The sequence below is a fragment of the Rattus rattus genome, chromosome 9, assembly GCF_011064425.1.
Source record: "Rattus rattus isolate New Zealand chromosome 9, Rrattus_CSIRO_v1, whole genome shotgun sequence".
Lineage (NCBI taxonomy): Eukaryota > Metazoa > Chordata > Mammalia > Rodentia > Muridae > Rattus > Rattus rattus.
The window spans coordinates 86,573,024-86,591,796 of NC_046162.1; the positions used below are offsets into that span (position 1 = coordinate 86,573,024).

Below are 18,773 nucleotides of genomic sequence, written 5' to 3' on the forward strand. Positions count from 1 at the left end.
TTCTTAGAAATTCTAGTGAAGAAATATATGCCTGTGACATTTGTTTTGTATAACCTAATACATAAAAGATAAAATTAGATTTATGTACTTTTTTAGACAGGGTCTCAGTGTATCCCTAATTGGCCTGGAATGCTGTGTAAACCAGGCTGGCCTCAAATTCACAGAGATCCACATAACTCTGCCCTCCAAGTGCTAGGATTTAGGTTTGTGTCATCTTGCATGTTCCAAGATGCTTTCTGTTGGTATTGATGATCTTATAAGATTTTCGAAGGCTTATTATTTATTTACATATTTATTAAATTTATGTACATGTGCGTTTGTCTATATGAATGTTTGTCACTGGTGTTAACATGCCAAGAAGGCCAGAAAAGGGAGTTCTAGGCAGTTATGAGCCACGGAAGCACTCAACCTACTGAGTTACACATACCCAGCCCAGAAATTTATAATTATTTATAGTCTTTTTCTTTCCAGTGGAAAGGAAAAGTTCCTTTATTGTTTCTCTATCTCCAAGTAGCAGAATTTGGAACATCAGTGGTATATCTGTCTCATTGGTTTGCTGACATCTATGTGGAGGTATCAGTTTACTGATATTGTATTAATTTGACTGCAAATGTGGCATGAATAAACCAAGCTTTCCGTGGTCTATATAAGTAAGACAGCTTGTCTCTTTCTACATTTCTCTAGGCAGGATGTTGCTAATCAGATGTGCACCAAAACCAAGGAAGAGTGTGAGAAGCACTACATGAAACATTTTATCAATAACCCTTTGTTTGCATCCACCCTGCTAAACCTGAAGCAAGCTGAGGCAGCCAAAACTGCCGACACAGCCATTCCATTTCACTGTAAGTGCCTGTCTATTTGGGTAAGAGGTAGTCAGCCCATCCGTGGTAGCCAATAGAAAGAGATCTGATGACTTCTGAAAGGGCAAAGCAGTTTGGTATGATGGCTGTTGAGTCAAGGCTATGCTATGGCAAGGAGGAAGCACATACCAGAGGTCAGAGTTGTAGCCTCCTACTCTGCATCTCTTGGGATATATTAACATTTTATATATATATAATATATTAACATTAATGCTTGCTTCTGTGAGGTTCACATCCAAAAGGGGCCAGTCTGTCTGTGCTGTTATTTGTTTAGAAGCCTTATTATTCATTTGGATCATTGATAGTCAGATGCAGGGCTTGCTTGCAGGATCCAGTATTGTCTCTGTGTTAAGTCCAAGGAGTACTTTGTTCTTTTTATTCACTTGGTTAGGGCAGTGAAAGTGACCTTTTTAAATCTTAGATGCCTGTGGGGATCAGTATGTCTTTTAATATAGGGAAACCAAAACCTGATGAGTTAACAAACTACTGTCATCCGTGAATGGCCCAGAGCACAAGTGGGACACATGAATGCTCTCCTGTTGGCCTCCCTTTCTTCCAGCTTTGTAGCTGTGAAACTACAAAGGAGGTTGCAATACCTCCTGTTCGTGTAGTGCTTGGATATTAGCATTGTCCTCAAGTCCACGAGGCCATTCTTGTTCCTAACGGCAACCCAGTGAAATAAATATAACGGATGGTTTGTGTTGCACAAAACTAGGAAACTAAGATATTTTAAAGGTTGAACAGTTTGTACAAGGCTGTAAAACTGGTTGTTTGTTTGTTTGGACAGGTTGGCCTCAAATTCAGAGATCGGCCTGCTTCTGCCTCCCACGTGCTGGTGGTGGTGTTTTATTTTGTGCTGAAACAAGAGTTTTTCAAATGTGTAGAATTATAGGCTGGCACTGGGACACAGTTTGATTGACTTCCACATCCATCCGGGATGTTTGACTTCTCAGTGGATGAGCTTTGTAAATTGGTATTGGTACTGAGGATCAAAGGAACAGAAGCTGACAGGATGCTCTGGTTCTACAACAACCCTGAAGGAAAGGATCTGTGCTTTCGTTTTCTTTCACTTTTCATTCATTTTGGGAAAGCAAACGTCAGAAGACCAGGCTGCAGGATGGCTCAGCAGGCAAAGGCACTAAGCCTGATGATCTGAACTCAGTCACTGGGCCCTCCTCTGCTGCCATTGCATGTGCCTGCCCACACAAATGCATGCAAATCAGACGTGGTTGGTAGAGGATTCCTTCAGACCTTGTTACCTCAGTCAGGACCTCAGACCGGGATAGGTCGGCAGGTAACACATGCCTGTAACCCCGTGATTGCCAACTGGGAAGCTGCGGCATGGGGATTGTGAGTCTGGGAGTAGTGTAGGATTATAATGAGTTTGAAATACTGTCTCAGCACAAAGGAAAACAACACAAGTGGTGAATCTGAACTCCAGGCCGGCCTGTCCTTCAAGTGAGTTCCAGGGCTGCATATCCCAAAAAGAAAAGCAAAAAACAAACAAAAAACAGTAAAAAGAAGCTGCTTTTTTTCATAGTTACCATTTCACTCTTTATAAAACTTTTACATTTATTCTCGTGGATCCTTTTGCTCAAAGAAATCTGTTTCAGATGTGGTACCCCACACCTGTAAGCTAGTACTCAGCAGACTGAGGCAAGAGAATTATGAGCTTGAGGCCACCCTCAGCTTCATAGTGATACCCTGCCGTCGTAGACTTTGGCCTTGAACTCAACTGTGTAGCTCAGGGTTACCTTGACCTCCTGATCCTCCTGCTTTTACCTCTTGGATGCTTGAATTGCAGACATGTGCCATCGTACCCTGAGAAACTCTGGGTTTTTTGCTTGTTTGTTTTTAAATCCGAAATATGAAGACATTTATATGACATTTTCATGTTAATGCTTTATTAATTAAGAAAAACCCATTGTTTGTTGCAGCTGCAGATGACCCTCCCCGGCCTGCCTTTGATTCGTTGCTGTCTCGGGACATGGCAGGATACATGCCAGCTCGGGCAGATTTCATTGAGGTAACAGTCACTTGTTTTTAGCATTCAATAAGGAAAATCTTATGAGGTTGTTATCTCTTACTAAAGGAAGATTAGGATTTTCAGGCCTGTGGAGTGGCATTTGCTTGTTCCTTTTCCCACTGTGAGCACTCTTACGCCACGCTTAGTGGTGACGTTCTGAGGGAGAACCGACCTCTTGGGGGTACAGAGGTGATGCTCACACCTATGAAGTTGGGAAGTGTCTGTAGTTGTCATTCCACAGTGAGGGGCTTTCAAAGGTTTGCTGTATCGAGGTTGATGAGCCAAGGGCCAGGTTATACTTTACACTTTAAGCTGTTTCGATTGTAAATTTCCTGTCGATTCGGTCCCCAGCTCCAAAAAAAAAAAAAAAAGAACCAAAGTTCCTGTCGAAACCAGGCTTTGGTGTTAATTGTTCGAAAGTAGCACATGGACAGTTTAACAGTTTAAGTTTTAGATAGACCTGGGTTATACTGGGAAAGCCTATCTCAAAAAGAAAAAAAGTAACATAGATAGTATATAGACAAAACAAATAGATATAGCTGTTTCCCCAAAAAAAAGTTAATTTCCCAGGCTGAGGGCTGGGTAGTGGTTTTATATACATGTGTTCATTAAAACTATGTTTCTTACTCAGCCATGGAATTAAGGAAAATAAACTTGGAGGTAGTCACAAGTCTGACTTGTATCTGAAGTCATCTGCTTGCTCTTGGGATTAGGGGTGTTAAGCCAGAGTCCAGCCTGCCGTACCCAGATGGCTACCCATAGTCCTCCACTTCCCTGAACTGTCTTTGAATAGTCTGCTCTGATCTTATTGTAGAGTATAAATCATATTAGGACTAAACACATCCCTCAAAAGGTGGTAAAAGGAAAATGAATCATGCAGAGACTGAAGACCTAATCAGAGATTGTCTTTGGAATGAACAGACTGTTAAGCATTTTTAAACAATAGGCCTGGCTTCGCTCCTAGTACTGTTGTATCCCAGTGCTTTTTCCTATAACTTTCCCTTAGACCAGTGTTTTTGCCTTTTATCCAATTTAGTACTTAGCAAATATTTTCTCTTTACATCTGAAGCATGGCTACTGTAAAGGCATTACTCAAAATTGATAAATTTGGGTGTTCTCCTTTAACAGGAGTTTGACAATTATGCAGAATGGGACTTAAGAGACATTGATTTTGTTGAAGACGACTCGGACATCTTACACGGTAACATTTATTTTATCGGAGGTTTATTGAATACAAGTATTGATGGCACTGTGCTAGCTGCTGGGATATAAGGATTAATAAAACATGTCCCTTGCCCTTAGCAAATGCAGGACTTAGTGATGGGGCTGATGACATGGCTCAGTGGTAGAGTGTGCCCTTAGGCCCAGGGCTGGATTCAGGCACTGCCAAAAACCAAAATCTAGTGGTTAAGTTGCTGATTTACCTTCTTGCCAAGCTTTGGCCTGTCTGACTCGTAATGATAGTAAGAATATTGATCACATAATAGAATTTGGGAACTATCGGGTCCCTTGGACTGGAAGCCCACATTGAGGTAGTTGATAGTAGCCTTGCCTCTTTAGGGAAATAGCACACAGACCTTGGATTTCAGTTGTAACTGCAGACAGATACTGTTCGCCATCATTTATTAACACATAGGAAGTGATCAAAAGTGTACTTTAGACCAAAATTGAGAGTTCTTATTTCTCAGAACGGTTGATTTTAAATTATATTATTGTTATTACTTAGATACACATTTGTGCTTGTGTGTGTGCATGCGTACACCTGTACACATGTATCTGGAGGCAACCTTGGGAGTCATTCTTCAGGTGCTGTCCTAGCTTTTTCTTGAGACAGTCTCTCACTAGCCAGAACCTACCAAGTAGACAAGACTGGATAGACAGTGAGCCCTAGGGATGTGGCTGTTCCCATCTCCCCAGGAATTGCAAGTGTGTACCACCATGCCCAGCTTTTCTCTCCAGTGGGTTCAGGTTACAAGCTTTATCGACTGAACTGTTTGCCCAGCTCCCCACCCTTCCCAGCTTAGAAAGGGAGAACAGTGTCTTATATAGCTTAGGGTCTCAAACTTACCTTATACCAAGGATGGTTTTGAACTCCTGATTCTATGTCCAGCTCCTGGGTGCCGCATTTACTGGGGTGCATCACTTTCCTCCACACTGAAGACTTGAATGTTGTGAACTGTATGATACACAAATGAATGCTCTTAAAGAGAATATTTCAGAAGCACTGGAGATCGAGGGAGTGTCTTCCTGGCAGCACACCAGGGGTGCCTTGTTTATAGCTCTGACTCTTGCAGTAGCTTTTCTGGCAGCATAGCCATGGCTGACACATGTTGCCCCCAGCAATCTCTTAGAACAACAAGTAAGGGAGTCCAGGAGCCCAAGGAGACTCGTGAAGGGACAAGAAGGAACTTTTAAGCATACCTGGCACACAGAGGGGCACAGATTGGTGAGGATCGGGACATTGATTCAAGCTTGGGCTTGCTTCTGAGTCACTGTGGAATCCTGGGCAAGTCCTTGGAGTCCTGTTTCTTTGTGTCCCATATCAGTAAAGAGTGACACCAATTAATTAGTCAGGGTGTGCATATGTCCAGTGGATGATGGTGTGCAATGCAGATCGGTGCTATTACTCCATAGCATTGTATATGACTGGGCATTAGCAACATGCCATTTAGGCTCCCTCACTCATAATACTGAAAGGAATTTAGGCTGGTGCCAACAAGCTCTTTCTTTGTGTCACCCAAAGATTTGTGTTGATTCATGGAATTTATCCAATAAAGTCAGCTTCATGGTCTATTATAGAGGCATGGGTACAGTAGAGTGATAGTTAATTGCATTCCAAGTATACCTGAAGGTTCCTAACATGGGCTCAACCTGATGCATGTCCTGTATGACAATATCTAAGGAAATATGTTCTGAAATCTCGTAAATGGCACTGTTTCCTACCTTGTTGAAATAAGTTATTACTGACTCAGAAAGAAACAGGAGGACTCATTAAGTCTCTACTCTTGTGACATTGTGAGATTTCCAGGCAGATGCTTAGTGACCCCACCGGGCTCACCTCTTTCCATGTGTGAAAAAAATCTCTCTTAATATGTGGACAACACCTTTTTTTTTTTTTTTTCAGAGCTGGGGACCGAACCCAGGGCTTTGCGCTTGCTAGGCAAGCACTCTACCACTGAGCTAAATCCCCAACCCCGACAACTCCTTTCTTAAATGTCCCAGGGTCCTAAACTTATGGGTGGATCATCTTTCTGGTTATTGTTCCATAACCCAGGGAAGCTGTGGCCCTGGCACTGCATGCTGAGTCAGGGTTTGCAATGCTTCTCGGGGTTACATGCTAGCCTAGTTTATGTTCCCTCTGACTCGGTTTCAGGCTAACTCTGTGGCCAAGGCTGGATTAAAACTTGCTCTGTAAACCAGGCTGGCCTGGGGGTTGGGGATTTAGCTCAGTGGTAGAGTGCTTGCCTAGCAAGCACAAGGTCCTGGGTTCAGTCCCCAGCTCTGAAAAAAAGAAAAAAGAAAAAAAAAAAATACTTGTAAAACCAGGCTGGCCTGGAATCCTGTTGTGTCTGTTTTCAAGCACTGAAAATTCATGTGCCACCATGCCAAACTTTCATGCCATCTCCATGTGAAAACTTAACTTCATCAAGGTTTCTCTGCCAGCCATGAACCCTTTGTATTCTCCACAGTGTATTTCTTTTCTTTCCATTCCCAGCTTTTAGACCTCTAACCATATGCCAGAGGTCTGGCTGATCTTCCTGCATTCACTTGGTACTGTCTCTCATTTTATAGAAATGCGGTTGTCTATGCATAGGTGGTTAGATAGAAACACTATAATAATACTAATATTAATACTACTAATAATAGCTAAGACATATTTACTGTTTGCCAGGTGCCATGTTAAGTCCTTCAACATGTATGGTTTTTTTTTTTTCCTATTGGGACAGGGTCTTGCTCTGTAATCCAAGCTGCTCTCAAACTCTTTAATTTTTCTGCTTTAGCCGTCTGAATGACTCCCAGGTACCACATCACCTAGCTCTGTGAAGTTATCTTATACTTGCAGAACCCTATGAGTTTAGAGATACCTTTATTTCTGCTTTACAGATGGAAAAACTGGAAAGGTCAAGTAATTGCCTGCTATTACAGGCAGCAAGTAGCAGAACCATTCCCACAGCCTGTTCTTAGCATTGTACAATACTATCAAGGTTTTGTTGGTCTTGAGGGTGTTTTGGGAGGAGGTAATGTTTATTTAGCTATATATGTATGGTATGTGTGTGCATGCGTATATGCCATGACATGGTAGTCAGAGGACAACTTGCAGGAGTTGGTTCCCTCCTTCCATTGTGTGAGTTTCAGGGATCCAAGTCAGATTGTCTGGTTTGGTGGTGTATATCTTTACTACTGGACCATCTCTGTGGCCCCCTTTTTGTTTGTTTTGGTTTTTTTGAGTTAGGGATTTACACTGTGGCGTAGGTAGCCTCGAGCTTATACTCTTTCTCTGGTGACCTTTCGAGTGTTGGGATTAGGTACACCTGCAGCATCAGTCTTCACATCCTTTCTTTCCTTGGCTCACATTCTAATGTAGATGCACCACACGGAGAGGTAGGAATAGAAAATATTCTCTTTTTACATTCAAAGAAATATGCAAAGTTAAGTAATTTGCCTCTGGCTTCCTAATAATTGACCTGAATATTTAGATTACATAGTTTTCTTTTGTAGAATTATTTTTGTGCATCTTGGCCAAAAGCTAGCAGGGGCAAATAACTATTTTATTTTGCTTTATTCTTCAAGACAGAGCTCCTCTATATATCCCTGGCTGTCCTGGAACTCGTTCTGTAGACCAGGCTGGCCTTGAACTCAGAGACCTAACTGCCTTTGCTTCCAAGTGCTTGCATTAGGGGTTGGGGATTTGGCTCAGTGGTCTTGCCTAGCAAGCGCAAGGCCCTGGGTTCAGTCCCCAGCTCCGGAAAAACAAAAAACAAAAAAAAAACCAAGTGCTTGCATTAAAGGTGTGTACGACCATGCCTGGCCCTATTTTATTATGTTCTTTAACTGTGTGTGTGTGTGTGTGTGTGTGTGTGTGTGTGTGTGTGTGTGTGTGTGTGTGTGTGTGTGTGTAGGCCAGAAGAAGATGTCAGGTGACTTCTTTATCACTATTAGGGTTCTCTAAAGTCATAGACCTTATGGAATGTCTCTATATATTAAGGGAATTTATTGTACTGACTTAGTCTGCAGTCTAACTAACACAACGGTGTGGGCACCTATGACTGGGAATCCAAGCGTCTAGTAGTTGCCCACTCTCACCAGGCTGGTGGTTTCAGCTGGTCTTCTGTATGAACTGGAGTCCCGGAGAAGTAGGTTCCAGCAGATGTGCCGGCAAAGTGAGCGCAAGCAGGTGAGGAAGAGGGAGACTTCCTTCTTCCAGTCTCCACATAAAGGCCTCCAGCAGAAGGTGTGGCCCAGACTAAAGGCTTGTGCTACCTTGCCTGGGCCTAATCTTTTCATGGCCACTCTGCCTTAAGATCTCTATGTCAAGATCTGGTTCAGAAGCCTGATTCTTCCAGCCTCAAGATGTAGATCACAGATGTGCCCTCCATTTCTGGATTGTAGTTCATTCCAGATGTAGTCAGGTTGACAACCAGGACGAGCCATCATAACTATCCACGCTTTTTTGAGACAGCATCTCTCATTTTTGGCCTGCTGCCTGGTCAGCAAGTTCCCAGGATCCTCCATCTCTACCCCAGCTGGGGTCCCAGGCACATGCAGCCGTGCCCAGCTTTCTAGAGATCTGAACTCAGGGTTACTGCTTTTGTAGCAATCACTCATACCCACTGAGCCATCTCCTTAACCTTTATATTATGGGGGGGGAGGGCGCACAACTTTAATCCATTTTATACTCATTTATAGAAATAAGGACTGAGGCTGCAAAGACAGGAGGATCGAGGATCTCTGAGTTTGAGGTCAGCTTGGTCTATGTGTATGTAGTCCAGGACAGCCAGGACTATATAGAGACCTTATCTCAAAAACCACCATAAAGAGCTTTCTCTTTAATTTTTTTAAAAATTATGTTCATTTATATGTGTGCTGAGCTATGTCCACATGAGTGGAGGCGCCTAGAGAGGCTAAAGTGTCACTTTCCCCAGAGCTTGAGTTACAAACCATTTTGAGCTACCAGACATGGGTGCTAGGAACCGAACCACAGTCCTCTGCAAGAGTTCTTGACTACTGAGCCATCTCTCCAGCCTCACTCAGACTGCAGTTGAGAATGACCTTGAACCTGACCTTCCTACCTCAACCTCCCAATGCTGGGATTATAGGTGTGGCTCAGTGTTGCTTCTTGTGATTGATTACCTGTTTGTGCCCCTGCACTGAGGATTTTGATTGGCCTCTCTGCAGTTAAGTTCTCTCAGTTGATTTTCTTGCCAAGCAAGCAGTAAGCGCCTTCTGTCAAGAAAACAGAAACATGTTGCTAGCTATTTTGAACAATGTTAGAAATACATTGCAGTGGGAAGGAGCTGCCTCTGTCTTCTGCCCACTTCTTAAAATATTTTAAGGCCAGCCATTTGGAAACTATCAGTCCCCAGTGCAATCCCAGGGCGACTGTTCTTCCCCTAGAGCTGAGGTTTCAGGACCTTGTGTTAGTATAGTGGGTAGGTTCTGGGTGGTTCTAATTAGTGGTCCCTGGTCAGTTTGTCTGGCAACTCGTTCAGTTCCTCAGAGGTTTCACAGAGCCTGCCTTCTTCTTCCCATCCTGCTCTGCACCTCCCTGGGTTGTTATGCTGTTAAGATCTTGCAGTCTTTGCTGAGGGTGCTTTATAAGAAAGGGTCATTTCCAATACTAATTCTTCTCTGGGAGAATTCCAGCTCTCCTCCCCTTGTGGCTGTTTCTTCCCTTGTTGCCTGGAGCCAATTGCACTGAAATGATCAGGCAGTAGAACCAGTGGTTAGCAGTATTTATTTATAGATTATTTTTGTAGTACAGTCCCAAGGTTACTTCTGTTTTAATTTAGTCATTCCTACACAAGTCTTGGGAAACAACAAAGTAAAATTAGCATTTTGCAAAATTCCAGCAATGTCTTTTATCTCTAATTTGCACTGTCTAAGATCCCCCAAGATACTTGTCTACTATAGAATGTATCTAAGTGGATAGAGAGTGAAAGATTTAAAGGACCTAAATGTGGATATTTTTACTATGATGACTTTTGTTCTGCAGTTTGGAATTGTTTCTTCTCAGTCCTTCCGTTCTCATAAGAAACTTCATTATAAACTTTGTATGTGGTCAAACTATTATATGTTACAGACTTGTTCCCTTCCCCTTTCTACAGTCTGCCCACCAACTGGCTGTTAAACAAAGACAGGGTGTAGATTTTTCCTGTGGTATCAGGATCGTCTCAAATTAAGAAGTGTTTCATTCTTAAGTTTGTAATTCAGAGTGTGGTGGCACATGCCCTTATTCCCAACACTGGGGAGGGAGAAACAGGTAGGTCTCTGTGGGTTCAAGGACAACTTCCAAGGTTACATAGTAAGATTGTCTATAAAAAGAAGGTAGCTGGGTAGGTAGTTAGGAAAGAGAAAGAGAAAAAAAATGTTTGTTACCTAAAGGATTTGAGACTCCATCTCCTTAAATCTACTGGGGGACAGGGGGAATGTGTGCAGGTTTTCAAACAACACAGTCTATCTTGAACCCTAATATTTCTGTCAGTGTTAGGATTGCATGTGTGTACCACTGTGCCCAGCTAAAATTTATTTTCTTGCCCCAAACCTTCCAGGATTGTACAGGGCTCGAGACTTTTCTTTGCCTACAATAAAAAAAATTGCTGGTTCTTAAGCACCATTATATTGTAAGGGTCCATGACTCACCGAAGAATGACACCCCAGACTCAAATAGTATGCAACACCAAAGAATGTTTTATTCTGCACAAGTCCAGCACGCTGGGGTCTCCCATTTATCAATGTGGAGACGCCCAAATTAGCTCAAAGGCCCAATTTAAAGTACCCTAGGAGAATTTCTGGGAGGGGTAAGTGACTTTTATCCTAATTGGTTGGCTTTATATCTAGGGACATTCCAGAACCATTGTTTCAGGAGAGGGGCTAGAAACTGTAGCTGACCCATTGCCCTTGCTCAGGCCAGGTGGCAGGGCAGCTTTTGATTGACTGTTTGAGGCCTGGGTTTTTTTTCCAGTAATTGACTTGCCTAGACTTACCCAGTTCTTGGAAACTGGGGTCTAGGCCTAGTCTCCTGAACTGCCAATTTGAGGCCTGTCATGGAGTCAATTTGTCTCAGCATTCTGTTCTCTTACTTCATTGGTCCTATTTTTTCTCCTTTGATCATACAGTTTGATTCAAAGACTGGTGTGTTTTTTTTTAAATTGCATTACCTGATACTTGGATTGTGCACTTTGGGTTTTCAAGACAAGTGGCAGGTTGTTTTGTGATACTGAGGCTCTTACTTCCGTGAATGTACTCAGTGATTAAAAAAAACACAGATACCACACTACACTTGCACAGAGCTTAAAGTCATAACAAGTTCTTAAGATAGTTTTAGAGTGTGCTGAAGTCATTAAATTACAGTGCTTTCAGACTCTCATGAAGGGTGGTTATTAAGCAGTGTGGTGCTAAGTTATATGCTACTCAGGGTTTCTTCTACAATTGTTAATAATTAGTCTTCACTTTTTAACCCTGGAGGTCTTTTAATTATAAACTGCCTATGCAGTTTTTCTTTTTAATTAATCATTTTATTCATTTACATTTCAAATGATATCCCCCTTCCTGGTCAGGCTCCACAAACACCACCTCCATTCCTTCCCCTTCACATTTTTTTTTTTAACTTTTTAAGTTTTTGTTAATAAACTATTGGGCTGAAGAGATGACTCAGTGGTTAAGAGCACTGACTGCTTTTCCAGGGGTCCTGAATTCAATTCCCAGCAACCACACGGTGGCTCACAACCATCAGTATTGGGATCCGATGCCCTCTTCTGGTGTGTATGAAGACAGCTACTGTGTGTGTGTGTGTGTGTGTGTGTGTGTGTGTGTGTGTGTGTGTGTGTGTGTATGTTAGACAAATAAATCTTTAATAAACTATTAAGGATAGGACTAACAGAGAAAGTAATGACACTAATAGATACCAACAGGTAGAAAGTTCATTGTTTTTTAGGCAGGATTTCTCTTTGTAGCATGGCTGTCCTCAAAGTTGCTCTGTAGACCAGATTGGCATTAAACTCAGAGATCCCCCTGCCTCTCTCTCCCAAGTTAAGGAATTAAAAGTATGTGTCACCATGCCCAACTTTATTGTTTTTCTAACAACCCTGGACCTGGTCACCTGCATTTAGATCCCTGATCCTTTCTTAGCAGTGTGTGGTCTGGGGCTGATTGTTTTCTGAGCATGGTGTAGAGGGACCACGGGGGAATAATAGGAAACAGTGTACCATGTAGAGCTTGAGCTTCTGTAAGTGGTGGAATGTAGCAGATGAGTTAGAAGCAAGGGAACTGCACCAGCAAATTGTATTGTAAAGTGATCCTCTCACTCTATTTGGAGACTGGGAACTGGAGAAGACTGGGAGCACAGTCAGTATGATAGTGTTCTATAAGGAAGTGCCGGAATGATAAGGAGCAAGATGCCTGGGTCGAGGGTTGGGATTGGGCAGAAAGAGATGCTGGCTATGTAGGAAGAGGGGAAAGAGGTTCCAGGTTGGTTCTGTCTTGGACAACCAGCTTTACTGTAATGCTGTTAACTAAGGTAAGAGTTTAGAAGATGGGAAAGAGGCAAAAATAAGTAAGTGCTATGGACACCATGTAAGTAGGATTGTCCAACAGGGTGTAAAGCTTCAAATGGTTGTAAGGGTTTTTAGATCATACACTCTGGTGGAATTTGGAACCCTGGAAGCTGAAGAGCTTATAGAAAGGAGGTGAGGAGTGAAAAGAGAGGCAGGAACCTTAAGGGCTTTGAAGATGGAAAGAGTGTGGTGGGGAAGGAGAGATCAGGACAGTTGCACTGGCTCTGGCTCTCCCTCTTGTTCACCCTGACACCAGAGCTAGAAGGGTTGGGGCATGAGCAAGCAAGGCATGGCTTTACAGCAGCTAAGCGGCTTAATGCATCTTTTCATTCAGACTGAATTCAGAACTCAGCAGCTGAAAATGCTGTTCCAACAGCGTGCCAATGCTGTCCATCAGGGCTGTCCTGCCGTTGTCTCTTAAGCTGAAACCTGGGCCATGACAGCAGTTACATTTGCCTGGTCTGGGTTTGGTTGCTAGTGCTACTAAAATAATGATAACAATATGATGGAGAAATTTAGTGTGCTCAGATTTTTTTTTTTTTTTATAGAATAGTTAAAGTTTGGTTAAGCCAGCTGTGGTAGCACATACTATAATTCCAGCTCTCAGGAGGCAGAGGCAGGAGGATAACTGTAAGTTCAAAGCCAGCCAGTATGGCAAAACTCTCCCTTAAAAATAATTGTTTGGCAGGGAACTTTTGTCTTGGCCTTTATGTTTATGCTTATTACGTACATGTCCATTTGTATCCATAGCTCTGAAGATGGCCGTGGTGGATATCTATCATTCCAGGTTAAAAGAGAGGCAAAGACGAAAAAAGTAAGTGTGTGGGAAAGCCGTCACCTTTTCTCTCAGCTTTGGACTGTTGATTGCATGTTGTCCCTAGGGACTCTCTACTTGTGGCTTACCATGTGACCTATACTCACCACCTTGGGTATGGTATGTGGAATAGGGTTTGTCTGTGTAGCCCTGGATTTCCTGGAACTGATCTGTAGTCCAGGCTCAAACTCAGAGATGCACCTGCCTCTGCCTCCTGAGTGCTGCATTAAGGGACGTGCCACCACTGCCCAGCTTTGACCCATGAAGTGTTCTAACGAAATTCTGGCAAGTTTTACTGTTCTTCCCTTTCCAGCAGACTAGAAATAGACACTCAAGGACAGGAAGTCTAGATCAGCAGCAGTGTGAGGCTCCAGAATCAATCTTCAACACCCCCCCCCAAAATGTTTTGCTCTAATTTCCATAGTAGATAAATAAACAGAAGACAGACACACACATATACATTAAGACCTAAAATGATGAAGTCTTGAACACTATCGTGTTACAGTGGCTAACAGTTCAGAAAGAGGTATGCAGAGTGTGTGTGACTGTGCAGGCTATGCCATGTGTGCCGACATGTTTGTTGTACTAATTTTAAATTCATTGTATCTACAATAAAGGAGAAGTCACTTCTCAGTGACTTGAAGGACTACAGTGTCATCTGTAGCAATGCTTTCTCCAGCATAGGCATCTGGGACAGCCTTTATGAGGTGCTGCAGAAGCTCATAGCTGCTCCCCAAATGCTAGTCACAGACATCTCTGGTATAAATCAGAGGTCCTGGATGTGTAACCCAGTGTGGTTTACTTGAATTTGCTTTGTGTAGCACTCACAATTACAGAGTATTGTAGAACTTGGTTGTTGAGAGTTGCTGTTAAGTCTTACATTCATGATGTTCTTCCATTTGATCATGGTCAGTCTGTATTTCAAGTGGCTTCAAAGTATGTAAATGCATGGTTGTAAATGCCTAATGTGCGGTCACTTTGTCCTTGGATCTTGGCTAGCATTTCACTTACATGACTGTCCCTAATTATCATTTCTACAAGTTGTGTAGATTGTCATCATATTGACAGATCTCTTTTCCATCTTGACAGACACTTGTTTTTCAGCATTTGTCTGTATTAAGTCCTCTATGTCCCAAGAGGGACAGGATGGTGTGTCCCTTTTGTTCTCAACCTTCCTAATACTGTGATCCTTTAACACGTTTCCTCAAGTGGTGACCTCCAACCATAAAATAGTTTTGTTGCTATTTCATTACTGTAATTTTGCTACTGTTATCAATTGTAATGTAGATATTGATAGGCAGGATACCTGAGATGTAACCACCAAAGGGGTCATGACCCATAGGCTAAAAACTGCTGATTTAGAGGCTAATTCAGAAGTGTGTGGAGACTGACTTTTCTGGACCCTCATAGAAGACACAAATGTGAAACTTTTTAAAAAATTTATTTATTTATTTATTTTGTTTATTTGAAGAAGGATTTTTCTTTGTAGCCCTGGCTGTCCTGGAACTGTCTCTGCAGACCACACTGGCCTCAATTCAGAGAGATCTACCTGCCTCTGCCTCCCAAGTGTTGGGATTAAAGCTGTGTGCCACTATTCCCCAACCTGAAACTTAGTTTTAATACATAGATTACTGTGTGTTTTTAATTCTAGGATTATAAGAGATCACGGATTAGTCAACCTTAGAAAGTTCCGACGTGAGTATGAGCTGACCTTTTTCTTCTAAATTCTTCTAACACTGTCGAGAAGTTTCAGGTCATTGTGGGCGTGCTCGTAATCCCCATTGCATGCTAGCTAGCATCACTAAGAAGAGTTAAAGGTTCTGATGCAGGACTGCTGCTGTCAGTCACTAGAAAGAGTGTCTAGCATACTGGAGGAGGTATTGATTCTTTGCACAGAAACCAAAAGCAAAACCAAACCAGAAGTATTGGAGGCAGCCCCACCCATAGTGACGATGAAGAGCCATTCGGGTATAGTCAGCAACGTTGCCTAAGGATTCATTGTTAGAGTAATTACAGCATGAATATTAATGGATCGTTTTCTAGACAGTAGGGTTTCGAAACAATGTGTTAATCATAACCTCGGTCTTCAGGTTAGAAAAACATTTTTGTACAGCTGTAGAGATGGCCAACAATTAAGAGCACTTGCTGCTTTTGCAGAGGCTTGGGGTTTGGGTCCCAACACCCACATGGTGGCTCATTACCGTCTATTATGAGTTCGAGGGCATTTGATGCCCTCTTTTTACCTCTGTGGGCACACGTGTGGTGCATATACATACATGCAGACAGAGCACTAATGCAATTTTTTTCCCAGAAAAAGGGGTTGGGGGAGCCTTAGAGTTGGAAGAGTGTCTGCCTCAGTGCAGCATAAATCAGCTTGTCACAGGGATATTCCAGATGAAATATTCTTTGGTTGTTTGGTTGATTTTTTTTATCTTTGCTTTCCCTGTTTCCCTGCAGTAATCTATATCTGAGATTTCAGCCAGTGTTGTTTGCTAACTCAGGTTCTGCCTTTTTAATTCCCTTTCTCTCGTGACAGCAGTGCCTGCTCTTGTGCCTGGTCCCATGCAAATTAAAGGGCATGAGGAGGGACATCAATAGTACTTAGTGGTAGAGACAATCTCCATGATAACATCCTTTCGTGAGGTGCTATGATGCCATAATTATGATTAATGACTTGTGTTCTCAGCTGTTCTGTTTGCGTGCTGTCATGGGCACCTTAGTCATGTGAGGTTAGGAAAATGTCTTTGCATTTCACTTCCTGTTTTAAAAAAATCATGCCACAAACTTAGAGGGCCTTACATTCTCTGACATGTTGTGTTTCAATTCTTAGTGATGGAGCGTCGGTATCCTAAGGAGGTCCAAGACCTTTATGAAACGATGAGGAGATTTGCAAGGATTGTGGGACCAGTGGAGCACGACAAGTTCATTGAAAGCCATGCATGTAGGTGGTTTTTGGAGGGTGTGTGTGTGTGTGTGTGTGTGTGTGTTGAGACAGAGATTGAGATTTAAAAGCCAGAGGAATTGGGGTTTGCTAGCCAACACCTAACCTCCAGGCTTACTGAGAGACTGTCTCAAAGGAATAAGGTGGAAAATGATTTTACAGGACACCATGTGTCATCCTCTGGCCTCTGTGCATGTGTGCACCACACACAGAGACACAGATACCCCTACATCAAAGAGAGAGGAAACTTTAGTAACTTACAGTTAGTAGAGGAGTTTTGTGTTTTTTTTTGCTTGGTGGGAGTTTTTTGTTCTGTTTCTTTTTTGTCGACGTAGCCTAAAACTTTCTGAGTAGTGTTTGCTTAGCTCTGACTTACAATCCTCCTGCCTTAACCTTCCTAGAGCTGCATTATAGGGGTGCACTACCATGGATAGCAGCTTTTCCTTCTTATAGCACATGTCAGGTGTCTGAGAAGCAGAGGGAACAGGATGCACCAGGTATCTGTGGCCAGCCTCAGTGGTTTTCAGCATAGTGGCCATCCAGCGTTATCTGACTGCCCACACCCTGCTCTCTTGACCATGAGCTGGCTATTCGGAAGCCAATTCCAAATGCTGTATTTGTCTTACCTATAAATATTTATTGTTAAAAACTAGTTTAAGTCACAGGGACAGGATTGTTGACTTGTGATAATGGTACTCCCATCTTCCTTCTTTCTCTGATGTTCCTGAGAACATTCAGCCCAATGGATCTTCCACTATAAAAAAATTAAAGTCCTTAATCAGAAAGGCCAAGGACTTTGAGGCGGCCTGCACTGGGGGCTTATTTCTATACTCCGCGCATGAGAGCTGTATGTTTATGTGGCTCCTTGACAAGGACCAGCCTCCACATGGAGAGGACTCTAAGATAAGAGGTGTCTGGGAGCCCTGAAAACAAATGACTCGAAGTCAAATCGAAGTCAACCTGACGACCTGTATTCTGCTGATCCAGCTTTTCCAGTCTGCTTCTCTGTGTTCTGCTTTCTCTTGGGGATCTCTCTATAGTCTACTTGCTTGCTGTTCTAAGAGATCTCTCTGACCATGCCCTGCTTCTTTGTGTGTGTCTGTGTCCACGCGTCTGTCTGTCAGTTCTCTGACCAGTTCTCTCTTTTTATTTTAAAGAACTCTCTTGATAGCTCATCTCCTGCAGAACTCAGGTCGAGTCTTATTTTACATATCAATCCAGTCATTTACTCCAGGTTTTCCTTTGATTATCTTATGAATCAGCATCCAAGACTGGTGTTCTTAAGAGACAGTGAGCTTACTTTTTTTTTCTTAATATTACAGAAGAATTCAGAGATCTGTTTGCCTTTTTATGCACAGATTATAAGATATTTGGGTAGGACCCTGCCCTGAAATTTCCTTTTTTTACCACGCCTGGGCCTAACCTTGTTCTATCTTAGACTGATCCTGAACTCTAGAATCTACCTTTGTGTCTTTCTTTTTTTTTTTTTTTTGGTTCTTTTTTTCGGAGCTGGGGACCGAACCCAGGGCCTTGCGCTTCCTAGGCAAGCGCTCTACCACTGAGCTAAATCCCCAACCCTGCCTTTGTGTCTTTCTGACAAGCTGGCCTTTGTTCCTTTAGATTCATGAAGCCCCTTGTAATTCATATTGCATCTTTATATTTTGCATAGTTGAGAAATTATATATATTTTGAACTCATGTATTTTTAGAGCTCTTTCCCACAACCTTAAGGGCCATCCTGAAGGTCCCACACTGACCATTTTGTGGAGACATGGGCACATTCTTGATTCCTGGACTTGCCCTGTCCCTAATTCTCATGGAGGCATTGTTATAATGGGGAGGCCATTCCTCGGATGAGTGTGAAATATGTACATTATTACACACACAAGCCTCACCCACAGCAGCATCCACACTCTTGGAGGCTCACACTGGGGGCAGGGACCATATCACTCTGTCCCCTCCAGTGCCTTTAGTTCTGAGAAGTTTTATGTCTTGTTTTGATTTTCTAGAAACATTTTTCTACCATTCCTCACTGTGCAAATATTTCTCCAGAAGTACCCCAGGCTTTTGTCTGAGGCAGGTTGATTGTCCTGGGGAAGCATCTTCCTTGGTTGTCAGTGTTTGTGTGGTTGGTATCGAGTGACTATTCTTTCCTTCCTTCCTGTCCTGCTTTATATCATTCCTGGCCTATGGGTCACTACAGAGAACCACGCCCAGGGATGGCTTTTCTTTCATCCCATGTTTGAAAAGCACTCACATTGGAAAGTCCTATCACAGCATAACCCAGCAGTGTAGTGAGAGCTGTGCGCTCAGCAGCAGTTTGTGGTCCATGAAATATGCAGTGCTCTTTGGTCCCTAGA

At 42.7% G+C, this 18,773-nt stretch overlaps 1 protein-coding gene across 1 annotated transcript in view; it reads left to right on the forward strand.

The window, feature by feature from the left end:
• Tada2a (transcriptional adaptor 2A) overlaps positions 1 to 18,773 on the forward strand; it is a 47,165-nt gene that overhangs the window by 19,455 nt on the left and 8,937 nt on the right. Inside the window, exons 6-11 of the mRNA XM_032914503.1 lie at positions 685 to 842; positions 2,798 to 2,886; positions 4,015 to 4,087; positions 13,410 to 13,473; positions 15,125 to 15,168; positions 16,304 to 16,414. Of these exons, the coding sequence (XP_032770394.1) occupies positions 685 to 842; positions 2,798 to 2,886; positions 4,015 to 4,087; positions 13,410 to 13,473; positions 15,125 to 15,168; positions 16,304 to 16,414 (539 nt within the window). The remainder of the gene's footprint in view (positions 1 to 684; positions 843 to 2,797; positions 2,887 to 4,014; positions 4,088 to 13,409; positions 13,474 to 15,124; positions 15,169 to 16,303; positions 16,415 to 18,773) is intronic.